The sequence below is a fragment of the Leucopleurus acutus genome, assembly GCF_964270905.1.
Source record: "Leucopleurus acutus genome assembly, chromosome: 1".
NCBI lineage: Eukaryota > Metazoa > Chordata > Mammalia > Artiodactyla > Delphinidae > Leucopleurus > Leucopleurus acutus.
Window position 1 is genome coordinate 51,170,627 of NC_139142.1, and position 14,915 is coordinate 51,185,541.

General features: G+C 35.4%; 1 protein-coding gene across 1 annotated transcript; it reads left to right on the forward strand.

The window, feature by feature from the left end:
- Positions 1-12,551: 12,551 nt before the first annotated feature.
- Positions 12,552-13,337, forward strand: LOC309972268 (RING finger and CHY zinc finger domain-containing protein 1-like; the record flags this gene model as incomplete). Its single annotated transcript, XM_082855888.1, is given in 3 exon segments — positions 12,552-12,896; positions 12,898-13,015; positions 13,018-13,337. Coding segments are annotated over 3 exon segments (783 nt in total).
- Positions 13,338-14,915: the final 1,578 nt, after the last annotated feature.

The window sequence follows — 14,915 nt, forward strand, 5'->3', positions numbered from 1 at the left end:
ATCAATGTGATACATCATATTAACAACTTGAAGGAGAAAAACTGTATAATCATCTCAGTAGATGCAGAAAAAGCTTTTGACATAATTTGATACCCATTTATTATGAAAACCCTCCAGAATGTATGCATAGAGGGAATATACCTCAACATAATAAAGGCCATTTATGACAAACCCACAGCCAACATCATTCTCAATGATGAAAAACTGAAACCATTTCAACTAAGATCAGGAACAAGACAACGTTGTCCACTCACCACTATTATTCAACATAGTTTTGGAAGTTTTAACCAGAACAATCAGAGAAGAAAACGAAATAAAAGGAATCCAAATTGGAAAAGAAGTAAAGCTGTCACTGTTTGCAGATGACATGATACTATACATAGAGAACCCTAAAGATGCTACCAGAAAACTAATCAACGAATTTGGTAAAGTAGCAGGATAAAAAATTAATGCACAAAAATCTTTTGCATTCCTATACACTAATTATGAAAAATCTGAAAGAGAAATTAAGGAAACACCCCCATTTACCACTGCAACGAAAGGAATAAAATACCTAGGAAGCAACCTACCTAAAGAGACAAAAGATCTGTATGCAGAAAACTATACGGCACTGATGAAAGAAATTAAAGATGATACAAACAGATGGGGAGATATACCATGTTCTTGGATTGGAAGAATCAACATTGTGAAAATGACTCTACTACCCAAAGCAATCTACAGATTCAAGGCAATCTCTATCAAACTACCAATGGCATTTTTCACAGAACTAAAGCAAAAAAATTCACAGTTTGTATTGAAACAAAAGACCCTGTATAGGGGCTCCCTGGTGGTGCAGTGGTTGAGTCTGCCTGCCGAGGCAGGGGACACGGGTTCGTGCCCCAGTCCGGGAAGATCCCACATGCCGTGGAGTGGCTAGGACCGTGAGCCATGGCCACTGAGCCTGCATGTCCAGAGCCTGTGCTCCACAACGGGAGAGACCACAACAGTGAGAGACCCGCGTACTGCAAAACAAAACAAAACAAAACAAAACAAAGACCCCGAATAGTCAGAGCAATCTTGAGAAAGAAAAACAGAGCTGGAGGAAACAGGCTCCCTGACTTCAGACTACACTACAAAGCTACAGTCATCAAGACAGTATGGTACCAGCCCCAAAACAGAAATATAGGCCAATGGGACAGGATAGAAAACCCAGAGATAAACCCACGCACATATGGTCACCTTATCTTTGATAAAGGAGGCAAGAATATACAGTGGAGAAAAGACAGCCTCTTCAATAAGTGGTTCTGGGAAAACTTGACAGCTACATGTAAAAGAATGAAATTAGAACACTCCCTAACACCATACACAAAAATAAGCTCAAAATGGATTAAAGACCTAAATGTAAGGCCAGACACTATAAAACTCTTAGAGGAAAATATATGCAGGATAATCCATGACATAAATTTCAGCCACATCCTTTTTGACCCAACTCCTAGAGAAATGGAAATAAAAACAAAAATAAACAAATGGGACCTAATGAAACTTGAAAGCTTTTGCACAGCAAAGGAAACCATAAACAAGACGAAAAGAGAACCCTCAGAATGGGAGAAAATAATTGCAAATGAAGCAATTGACAAAGGATTAATCTCCAAAATATACAAGTAGCTCTTGCAGCCCAATATCAAGAAAACAAAAAACCCAATCTAAAAATGGGTAGAAGACCTAAATAGACATTTCTCCAAAGAAGATATACAGATTACCAAGAAACACATGAAAGAATGCTCAACATCATTAATCATTAGAGAAGTACAAAGCAAAACTACAATGAGATGTCACCTCACACCAGTCAGAATGGCCATCATCAAAATATCTATAAATAATCAATGCTCGAGAGGGTGTGGAGAAAAGGCAACCCTCTTGCAGTGTTGCTTGGAATGTAAAATGATACAGCCACTATGGAGAACAGTATGGAAGTTCCTTAAAAAACTAAACACAGAACTACAGCAATACAACCCAGCAATCCCACTCCTGGGCATATACCTTGAGAAAACCCTAATTCAAAAAGAGTCATGTACCAAATGTTCAGTGCAGCTCTTTTTACAGTAGCCAGGACATGGAACCAACCTAAGTGTCCATCAACAGATGAATGGATAAAGAAAGTGTGGCACATATATACAATGGAATATTACTCAGCCGTAAGAAGAAACAAAATTGAGTTATTTGTAGTGAGGTGGATGGACCTAGAGTCTGTCATACAGAGTGAAGTAAGTTAGAAAGAGAAAAACAAATACTGTATGCTAACTCATATACACAGAATGTAAAAAAAAAAAAAAAAAGGTTCTGAAGAACCTAAGGGCAGGACAGGAATAAAGACGCAGACATAGAGAATGGACTTGAGGACATGGGACGGGGGAAGGGTAAGCTGGGACGAAGTGAGAGAGTGGCATGGACTTATATATACTACCAAATGTAAAATAGATAGCTAGTGGGAAGCAGCTGCATAGCACAGGGAGATCAGCTCTGTGCTTTGTGACCACCTAGAGGGGTGAGATAGGGAGGGTGGGAGGGAGATGCAAGAGGGAAGAGATATGGGGATATATGTATATGTATAGCTGATTCAGTTTGTTATAAAGCAGAAACTAGCACACCATTGTAAAACAATTATATTCCAATAAAGATGTTAAGAAAAAAAGGAGAGCAAAAAAAGAAAACGAAAAATTCTTAACAAGAATTTATTATTGGATTAGAGTCTTGAAGGAAGAGAGTAAATGTGTTTGAATACATTTCCAATAAAACTTGGTATGTTTTTAAAAGTGATGTATCGATCATTTTTGAATACAGATGTTTTTATTTTTCTTGTTAAAAAAGCTCTTCCTATGTAAATTTGACAGCTGGTAGCACAACAGAATTACTGACTTACATCTTATTCTCAACGCAATTTTATTTCTTTTTCCACCTTATCACAGGACTTGATGTTTCATTAAGGAACATGCCCCATTTTTGCTAATCCCTTAGGTTGTCCAAAGTTACGCATTTCTTTGCTTTTTGTCCCTAATCACCACATGACTGGGTCTAAGGAAGATGATTGTATTATTGCTACTAGTACACATCACTAAAGAAGGGAATTTATTCATGCTTCAAGTTCCTATTATAATTCCATCTGCACTCCTCATTGTACCAGCACCTCTTGAAATGAAAAGTATCATAATGCACTTTGATCATTTAACCTTAAATACACATTCATACAAAGTCATTGCACATATACATTTTAACACTGAACCAAAAGAATACTATTTCAAACAGATTTATAGATAGGGATTTACAAGCATACGGATATTTTATAGGACTTTCTTTTAATAAATTGTATTATATTCATAGCACCAAAGTAGTGTTAATAGAACCTTTTTGGGGAAAGTGGAGATAGTTACAGCATAATCTGAAATGCTATGATAGTAATCATTAAAATAGAATTCCATCTACATTGGAGAATCACTCAAGGTACAATACTAATTATGGGTCAAATTTTCATCTTAGACAATGAAGTATGTGTTATTAGTTTGACTAAGTAGTCAGTAGTAATCAAGAAGGATGAATTCCTTTTGAAAATGTTTTAAATAAATACTCTTTCCCAGACAATCAGCATAAAATATATCTCAAGTTACTTATTTTCTCAGTGCTTATATGATGATATAAATGATATATAATGATACTTGGCATAGGCCATTAAGCCATCCTGATTCACTTAAAGTAATGTCACAAATGCTTCAGTCATTGAATTTCAATCATAAACTTTGTTCAAACAACATAATTGATAGTTAACATTCTTATCTGCGTCAGGCTCACTGTAGGTTTCTTTTTTTATTTTTAATACTCTAACATCATTATCAGGAAGTGAGAGGCTAATCTCCTGTGCATTTTAGTTGATCACACTTGAGGAATACTTTCTCAATCCAATGAAATGACAGTGAAGGCCAGTGCAAAGAACAATTGACTTAGGGTACAGGGGATTTGGATTCTATGAAATATAGATTTCAACGAGATGCTAAATATTCTTTGTGGCTTACATATTATAAATCTGGGAAACTATCTGATTCATACCTGTATCAGCAAGAAATGATAATAATAAATGGATTAATTTTTATGAAGTGGTTTGCACTCTTCTCAAGAAATCCTGGCACAAATTCAAAACACCAACGTTCCAAAGTAATTAGTTTCACTGTCCCCTGGAGTAAGAATATTCATGCATCATTATCAAACTAGACATTCAGAAGCTATTTAGCACTGCTATAAAAATAAGCTATGTTGACTTCAATACATCCCAAGTACTTTTGAACCAAATTGCCTTGTGTTTTTCAAGTACTTGAATTCTGTTTTGTAAAACACAGCTTACAGTTTTCTGTAATAATAATTAATTCTTAGAATATATTTTAAATACTTAATAAGTCTTGTTCAAGACCAGATAACTGCTTTTCAACTCTAACATACTAATGATGTATAAATATATCCTCCATAAACGTATTTCCCAGGTTTTATTCTCTCTTTGAAAAAAACCTTTCTCACTGAAACAACAACTATTTTGAGTAAGCGTTCAGCTCAGGTTCCAACTTCCAACTGTTTCCACACAGTCTTTGTAAACAACATTTAAATATCTGTATACCATTCTATTGGGTGTTTGTGCCTTTCCTTAGCCATTTTCTTACTGATAGTATGAGATTATTGCCTATTTTATCCTCTTATAGTAAGCACATAAAAGTATCTTTGGGCATAATTTTCTCATTCTTGGATTTAAGATTGTTTCCTAGGAACAAACATTTAGAAGTAGAATTTTACTGAGCCCAAGAGTGTTAAAAATTTAATGGCTTTTAAATGCATACTGCTAAATTGTTTTCCAAAAGGGTTGTACGAATTTACATGGTCACAATCAATGTATGAGAGTGCCTGTTTTACTCCACTCATATTATGCTATCAGAATCAAAACAATAGGAATATTGTCTATAAAAACAAAAACTGGTGACTCTTACTTGTTTATACAGAAGTATTCCAATGAAGCAATAAATGGATTATATTATCTATTCATGAGATTTGAGGTTAAACATTGTGCACTGTATATACACATTTATCTGTGCTTTTTTTCTGAAATCTGGGTAAAGTCAGAGTAAAGAAGTGATTATGGTATAAACAAAAAAAAGTCATATAGGAGATGACAGCATAGCTTTTAGAAGTTTGAAGTGGATACAAGATGGAAAGGGAATGTCAAAGGCAAGCACGATAATTCTTGCTTGAAGGGCTCTCACATTTGAAGACCAGGTATGATAGAGGTAGGATGAAACATGGACTAAAATGAGGAGAATGAACTGAAAGTGTTTGCAAGCATCTTAACCACAGGGCCCCTTCCCAGTCCTGTATAGCCAAGCATCAGCTTCTTTCACTCCTTGCAAAAGAATAGAGTTTTATTTGATGGAAAAATTGAACTAGATGCTCTATACCCAAGGACACCCAAGGCACAGTAGAAGACGCACAGAGGCTGGCATTAAAAAAGAGCTAATAAGGGAAAGTCTAAAACCTCTTCTTACATAATAATACAAGGGAAATGTTAATGTCTTAAATCAATAACAAATAGAAGTATAACCCTATTATTTATAGCCAAGTATAACAGGAAGTTGCCAGAAAAAAACAGTTACAAAATTTAGGGGAGAGGGATTCAGAGTTAGTGAGAAATAAGGAAGGGGTCAGTTGTTTTTCCTTATAGTTAGACTTTTAAAATGTATGTATTTACTTTGATCCAAAAAATGTGTCTGGGAAATAAAACATGGTAATAAAGGTTACCTACTTGAATGAAAGGACCAACCTTTATATTATTTTGGACAGTTTCTTATTCCTGGGTTCTAAGGGTAATGAGGAGGGCAATTTAAGCAGAAGGACCTTGGTTGATGAACTTATCTTTAGCAAGTCTGGCTCCACACATTTCTTATGTTTTTTCCAAGTAGACAAACCAATACATTAAAGCAGGTAAGGCAACATGAATATGTAGGGACATATGGGTTATTTAATGCCCAAACTTACTGAATAGTCACTAAATAACAACCCAGCAATATTTGGAAGAAGGTATCGCTTTCTTAGGTATGCAGACTCAAGCTAACCCTTTTCTAAATCTCTCATATACATTCCCTCATACCCTCATTTTGTTCATTTATTTGTTGTTGTTGTTTGAAGCATAATTGACCTACAATGCTATGTTAGTTCAGGTGCATAACATAGTGATTAGATATTTCTATGCATTACAAAATGATCCTCACAATAAGTCTAATTACCATCTGTTATACAAAGTTATAATGTTATTGACTATATTCCCTATGCTGTACATTTCATCCCTGTGACTCATTTATTTTGTAACTGGAAGTTTGTACCTCTTAATCTCCCTCACCTATTCATGTCACTCATCTCCCCCTCTGGAAAGCAACTGTTTTTTCTATGTATCTATAACTTTGCTCTGTTTTGTTATGTTTGTTCATTTACTTTTTAGATTATACACATAAGTGAAATCAAACAGTAAGTGTCTTTCTTTGTCTGACTTATTTCACTCAGCATAGAACCCTCTAGGTCCATTCATGTTGCCACAAATGGCAAGATTTCATTCTTTCGCATGCCTGAGTAATATTCCATTGTATACATATACCACATCTTCTTTATCCATTCATCTGTTGATGGATGCTTCGTTGCTTTGATAAGTGTAAATATTGGCTATTGTAAATAAAGTTGTGATTAACATAGGGGTGCATATATCTTTTTGAAGTAGTGTTTTTGTTTTCTTCAGAAAAACACACAGAACTGGAATTGCTGGATAGTTCTATTTTTAATTTTTTGAAGTTTCCTTCACTGTACAAAAGCTTTTTAGTTTGATTGCAGTCCCATTTGTTTATTTTTGTTTTTATTTCCCTTGCCTGAAAGGACATATCCAAAAAATATTGCTAAGACTTATGTCAAATAGCATACTGCCTATGTTTTCTTCTAGAAGTTTTATGGTTTCTGGTCTTACGTTTAAGTCTTTAATCCATTTTGAATTTATTTTGGTAATTGGTGTGAGAAGGTAGTACAGATTGATTCTTTTGCATATATCTGTACAGTTTTCCAAACACCATTTACTGAAGAGGCTGTCTTTTCCCCGTTATATATTTTTGCCTCCTTTGTCATAGATTAATTGCCCATATAAGTGTATGTTCATTTCTGGGCTCTCTTTTCTGTTTCATTGATCTGTGTGAATGTTTTTGTGTCAGTTCTACACTGTTACAATTACTATTTGAATATATATATATATACTGTTTGAATAATATAGTTTGAAATCAGGAAGAGTGATACCTCCAGCTTTCTTCTTTCTCTTGGGAATTTTTTCTTTTGTTTTGGGAAATTGTGCATTCCTAGAAATTTATACATTCCTTCTAGTTGTCCATTTTACTGGCATATAATTGTCTGTACTAATCTCTTATGAGGCTTTGTATTTCTGTGGTGTCAGTTGTAACTTCTTTTCTATTTCTGCTTTTATTTATTTGGGCCCTCTTTGTGTTTTTCGATGAGTCTGGCTAAAAGATTTATCAATTTTGTTTATCTTTTCAAAGAATCAGATCTTAGTTTTATTAATATTTTCTATTTTTTTTCTAGTCTCTATTTCATTTATATCTGTTCTGATCTTTATTATTTCTTTCCATCTACTAACTGTGGGATTTTTTGTTCTTTTTCTTATTCCTTTAGGTGTAAAGTTAGATGTTCATTTAAAATTTTTCTTGTTCCCTGAGGTAGGCTTATATTGCTATAAACTGGTCTCTTAGAACTCCTTTTACTGTGTCCCATATAGACTGTTGTGCTTCCATTTTCATTTGTCTCCAGGTATTTTTTAATTTTCTCTTTGATTTCTTCAGTAACCCACTGGTTGTTTAGTAGCATGTTGGTTAGCCTCCAATTTTTTTTAGTTTTTTTCCATACAGTTGATTTCTCGTCTTGTATTTTTTGTGGTTGGAAAAGATGTTTGATATAATTTCAATCTTCCTAAATTTACTGAGACTTGTTTGTGGCCTAGTATGTAATCTATCCTGGATAATGGTCCAAGTGCACTTGAAAAGAATGTGTTTTCTGTTGCCTTTGGATAGAATATTTTATATATATATATATAAAACACAAAGAGAGAGAGAGAGAGAGAGAGAAATTTCCATCTGATCTAATGTATTTTTTAAGGCCAGTGTTTTTGTATTGATTTTATGTCTGGATGATCTGTTCATTGATGTAAATGGGGTGTTAACATCCCCTACTATTATTGCATTGCTGTCAATTTCTTCCTTTAGGTTTGTTAATATTTGCTGTATGTATTTAGGTGCTCCTATGTTGGGTGCATATATATTTACAATTATTATATCTTCTTGTTGGATTGATCCCTTGTCATCATGTAATGTCCTTCTTTCTCTCCTATTACAGTCTCTGTTTTAAAGTCTATTTAGTCTGATATAGGTATTGCACCCCCTCACACACCTTTCTTTTCTTTTTTTTTTTTTTTGCGGTACACAGGCATCTCACTGTTGTGGCCTCTCCCATTGCAGAACACAGGCTCCGGACGCGCAGGCTCAGCGGCCATGGCTCACTGGCCCAGCCGCTCTGCGGTATGTGGGATCTTCCCAGACCGGGGCATGAACCTGTGTCCCCTGCATTGGCAGGCGGACTCTCAACCACTGCACCACCAGGGAAGCCCCCACCTTTCTTTTTATTTCCTTTTGTATTGAATAGTTTTTTCCATCCTCTCAGTTTCATTCTCTGTGTATCTTTGGATCTGAAGTGAGTCTTTTAGGCCACTTCTATATGGTTGTTTTTTTTTAATCCATTCATCTACTCTATGTCTTTTGATTGGAGCATTTATTCCATTTACACTTATGAAATTATTGATAGGTATGTACTTATTGCCATTTTATTAACTGTTTTTGGGTAGTTTTTGTTTGTTTTGTTTGTGGTACGTGGGCCTCTCACTGTTGTGGCCTCTCCCTTTGCGGAGCACAGGCTCTGGACGTGCAGGCTCAGCGTCCATGGCTCACTGGCCCAGCCGCTCCGCGGCATGTGGGATCTTCCCAGACCGGGGCACGAACCCGTGTCCCCTGCATCGGCAGGCGGACTCTCAACCACTGCGCCACCAGGGAAGCCCTGGGTAGTTTTTGTAGTTATTTTTTGCTCCTTTCTTCTGTTTGATCACCCACCTTGTGACTTAATGACTATCTTTAGTGTTATGTTTGGATTCCTTTCTCTTTTTTGTGTGTGTATCTATTATAGATTTTTGGTTTCTGGTTATCATGAGATTTAGATATAACATATATAAATATACACATATATATGATTATTATAAGTTGATGATCTCAACTTCATATGCATTTTAACAACCCCACTTTTTTACTCCCCCTCCTCCACATTTAATTTTTTTTTAAATCATATTTTACATCTTTTGGTCTGTGTATCCCTTATCTAATGATTGTGGATATAAATGTTTTTATTGCTTTCATCTTTCAACCTTCTTACTAGCTTTATAAGTGTTTGATCTCCTACCTTTACTGTATATTTGCCTTTACCAGTCAGTATTTTCCTATTTCTAGTTGTAGTCTTTTTCATATTTCTAGTTGTGGTCTTTTCTGCTTAGAGAAGTCCCTTTAACATTTTTGGTAAATCCAGTTTAGTGGTGCTGAACTCTTAGTTTTGCTTTTATGTAAACCTCTTTATCTCACCTTTAAATATGAATGATAGTCTTGCCAGGTAGAATATTCTTGGTTGTATTTTTTTTTTCTTTCATCACTTTGAATATATTGTGCCACTCCCATTAGGCCTGCAAAGTTTCTACTGAAAACTCAGCTGATAGCCTTAAGGAAGTTCTTCTGTATATAGTCAGGTGCTTTTCTCTTGCTGCTTTTGATATTCTCTCTTTATCTTTAATTTTTTCCTTTGTAATTACAGTGAGTCTTGGTGTGGATCTCTTTGGGTTCATCTTATTTGGAACTCTGTGCCTACTGAACCTCTGTTTCCTTTCTCACGTTAGGAAAGTTTCTGCCATTATCTCTTCAAATAAATTCTCCATCCCTTCCTCTCTTCTCCTTCTGGGACCTTATCATGCAAACGATAGTATGGCTGATGTTCTACCATAGATCTCTTAATGTATCCTCATTTTTGAAACTTCTTTTTTTCTTTTCTATATTGAGCTTTTCTGTTCCATTATTCTATGCTCCAGTTCACTCATCTGTTACTCTGTTAATTACTTCTAGTGTATTTTTAAATTTCAGTTATTGTATTCTTCAGCTCTACTTGGTTCTTCTTTATATTTTCTAACTTTTTGTTTTATTTCTCACTGTGTTTATACATTCTTCTCCTAAGGTTTTTTTTTTTTTTTTTTTTTTTTTTTTTTTGCGGTACACGGGCCTCTCACTGTTGTGGCCTCTCCCGTTGCGGAGCACAGGCTCCGAATGTGCAGGCTCAGTGGCCATGGCTTATGGGCCCGGCCACTCCGCGGCATGTGGGATCCTCCTGGACCGGGGCACAAACCTGTGTCCCCTGATAAGAGCAAAAATAAATAAATTGGACCTAATTAAACTTAAAAGTTTTTGCACAGCAAAGAAAAACATCAAGAAAATGAAAAGACAAGCTACTGAATGAAAGAAAATATTTGCAAATGATAAAACCTGTAAGGGATTAATACCTAAAATATATAAACAGCTCATATAACTCAGTATTAAAAAAAAACCTAACAGCCCAATCGAAAAATGAGCAGAATACGTAAATAGACATTTCTTTAAAGATATATAGAGGGCCAACAGGCACATGAAAATATGCTCAACATCATTAATTATTAGAGAAATGCAAATCAAAACCACAATCAAACCCCACACCTATCAGAATGTCCATCATCAAAAACTCTACAAATAATAAATGCTGGAGATGGTGTGGAGGAAAAGAAACCCTTCTACACTGTTGGTGGGAATGTAAATTGGTGCAGCTACTATGGAAAACAATATGGAGGTTCCTTAAAAATTAAAAATAGAGCTATCATATGATCTGGCAATTCCACTCCTGGGAATATATCTGGAAAAGATGAAAACTCTAATTTGAAAACATACATGCACCCTAATATTCATAGCAGCACTATTATAATAGCCAAGGCATGGAAACAACTTGAGTATCTATCAACAGATGATTGGTTTAAGAGGATGTGTGAGATATATATATATATATATATATATATATATATATATATATATATATAGAGAGAGAGAGAGAGAGAGAGAGAGAGAGAGAGAGAGATGTATAGATATGTATATATCTATAGATATATATACACACATATAAGAAATATTATTCAGCCATAAAATAGAACGAAATTCTACCTTTTGCAACAATATGGATGTAGCTAGAGAGTGCTATGATTAGTGAAATAAGTCAGACAAACATGTACCACAATGTCCACTGCAGCACTATTTACAATAGCCAGGACATGGAACCAACCTAAATGTCCATCGACAGATGAATGGATAAAGAAGATGTGGCACATATATACAATGGAATATTACTCAGCCATAAATAGTAACGAAATTGAGTTATTTGTAGTGAGGTGGATGGACCTAGAGACTGTCATACAGAGTGAAGTAAGTCAGAAAGAGAAAAACAAATACCGTATTCTAACACATATGTATGGAATTTAAAAAAAAAAATGGTACTGATGAACCTAGTTGCAGGGCAGGAATAAAGATGTAGACATAGAAAATGGACTTGAGGACATGGGGTGGGAAGGGGAAGCTGGGGCGAAGTTAGTAGAATCGACATATATACACTACTGAATGTAAAATAGTTAGCTAGTGGGAAGCAGCAGCATAGAACAGGGAGATCAGCTCGGTACTTTGAGATGACCTAGAGGGGTGAGATAGGGAGAATGGGAGGGAGGCTCAAGATGGAGAGGACATGGGGACATATGTATGCATATGGCTGATTCAGTTTGTTGTACAACAGAAACAAACACAGTATTGTGAAGCAATTATACTCCAATAAAGATCTATTTAAAAAAAAAAGACAGGGCTTCCCTGGTGGCACAGTGGTTGAGAGTCCGCCTGCTGATGCAGGAGACACGGGTTCGTGCCCTGGTCCGGGAAGATCCCACATGCCGCGGAGCGGCTGGGACCGTGAGCCATGGACGCTGAGCCTGCGCGTCTGGAGCCTGTGCTCCGCAACAGGAGAGGCCACAACAGTGAGAGGCCCGCGTACCGCAAAAAAAAAAAAAAAAAAAAAAAAAGACAAATACCATATGCTATAAGTAGAATCTAAAATATAAAACAAATCAATATATACAACAAAACAGAAAAAGACTCATAGAGAACAAGCTAGTGGTTACCAATGACGAGAGGGAAGGGAGGAGGGGCAATATAAAGTTATGGGATTAAGAGATACAAACTACTGGGGAGCTGTACCCAGGATGGGGTAGGGTAGAGCTGTGATGATTCTCAGGGCGTAGCTTTCGTCCTGTGGGAAGGGTCCGTGGAATTTGATGGAAGGTGGAGGAGGTGGAGGAGATGGCAGCCTCAGCGCGGGAAGACGGCACCCGTAGGCAAGCGCAAGGGCGGCGGGGCTGCGAGCACTATGACAGAGGATGTCTCCTGAAGGCACCATGCTGTGACAAGCTTTATTCTTGCCAGTTGTGTCATGATAACAATGAAGATCATCTGCTAGATCACTTTAAAGTAAAGGAAGTGCAGTGCATAAACTGTGAAAAAATCCAACATGCACAACAGACTTGTGGAGAATGTAGCACATTGTTTGGAGAACATTATTTTAGTATGTGCCATCTGTTTGACAAAGACAAGAAACAGTATCACTGTGAAAACTGTGGAATTTGTAGGATTGGTCCAAAGGAAGATTTTTTTTCACTGTCTGAAATGTAACTTATGGCTCACAATAAATCTCCAAGGAAAGCACAAGTGTATTGAAAATGTTTCCCGGCAGAATTGTCCAATATGTTTGCAGGACATTCACACATCTGTATTGTTGCTCATGTCTTGCCATGTGGACATCTTTTACACAGAACGTGTTATGAAGAAATGTTGAAAGAAGGCTACAGATGTCCATTATATATGCACTCTGCTTTAGATATGACTAGGTACTGGAGACAACTGGATGATGAGGTAGCACAGACTCCTATGCCATCAGAATATCAGAACATGACTGTGGATATTCTCCGCAATGATTGCAATGGAAAATCTACAGTCCAGTTCCATATATTAGGCATGAAATGTAATATTTGTGAGTCCTACAATACTGCTCAGTCTGGAGGATGTAGAATTTCAGTAGATCAGCAATGACCAGCCTATACTGCACTGGACAACTCAGCATTTTCTGATATATATAAAGGCTATCTTTTTATCATGATGCATCAGAATCTGTGCATTAGAGTTGATGTGTTTTGCATTAGTGTCACAGGGTAAAATCATATTACAGGACTTAGGGACTCAGGGTCTCTTTATAGAATTATCACAGCTCTACATTGAATGAAAGCCACCATGCTTGTGTTTTGATTGGAAATTCCTTTGGTGTCAGTTGTTTGGAAGTTAATGTTTGCCACTGAAATTCACATCCATAGATGTATTATACTTACAAGGAACTTTGTTTTAAGTGACTCTATGCACACAGAATTCATTTCTAGTTCTTGATAGAACTGTACTTAATTCTCAGTATTATTCTTGACTTTTTAAGGGGTGTGCTATGAGAATATGTTCTATCTTACTGTTAAAACCTAACTACATATACTTTAGAACTTTCTAAGACAGTCTTTTGGATCCTATAAATTTTGATGTAATAACTGCTAATAAAACTATATTGAAACAGTAAAAAAAAATTAAAAAATTAAAAAAAAGAGATACAAACTACTATGTAAAAAATAGATAAGCAGCAAGGATATATTGTATAGCCCAGGGAAATATAGTCATTGTTTTATAATAAAGTTAAATAGAGTATAATCTATAAAAATATTGAATCACTATGGTGTATACCTAAAACTAATATAATATTGTAAATCAACTACTATTCAATAAAAATGAATTAAAAAATATTTTAAAAGACAGCCATAACTTATTATCATATACCTTATATTAGACCAGGTCCAGTACAATGCAAAAAATTTGAAGCAATATTTAACACTTTTTAACTCCTCTGGCTCCTTTTCCTCTATTTTTATATATTTTACATCCAGATATATTATAAACACCACAATGATTTGTTAACACTGTAGCTTAACCAGTTGGTAGTCTTTCATATTTACCCTTTTTGCATTTCCTTTTTATTTCTTATACGTCCATTATTCTACCCAAGATCATTTTCCTTCACCCTATTGAGCATGTTTGGGAGAACTAAAACAATTACAAGAATTGTTAGTTGTGGTCACTTCTGGAGAGCTAGATTTTCACTTTTTACTTTATATCTTTCTATGAAAGAGTGGCATTACAGATAGTTGTGTTATTTTCTAATACTTTTAAGTAAAATTAAGAACCCCAAAGCCTAAAATATATAAATTTGAATATATTTGCATTATCAGTATTATAATAAATATTAGTGTAATTTCTGTTAATGTTATAAACCTTTTCTCTACATGATTATACAGGTGGAAACATATTCATATAGAAGATAAATGTTAAAAAGAAATGAGGAATAACTGAGTTGGCCAATAGGAAGACATACCTCAATGTGTGTTCATCATTACAATTACAAAAATAAAAATATGTAAAGTAAGTGTTAATAATCTCCATAGTTGAGCACAGTTGAAGGAGATAGTTCCATATATCACGTTTTTACAGGCATTAGACAGGAAACATAGTATTAGGATTCTCTGTCAGGCTCTGTATACTTAATAGTCTTCTGGGAACTGCTTCAGACTGTATGATTAT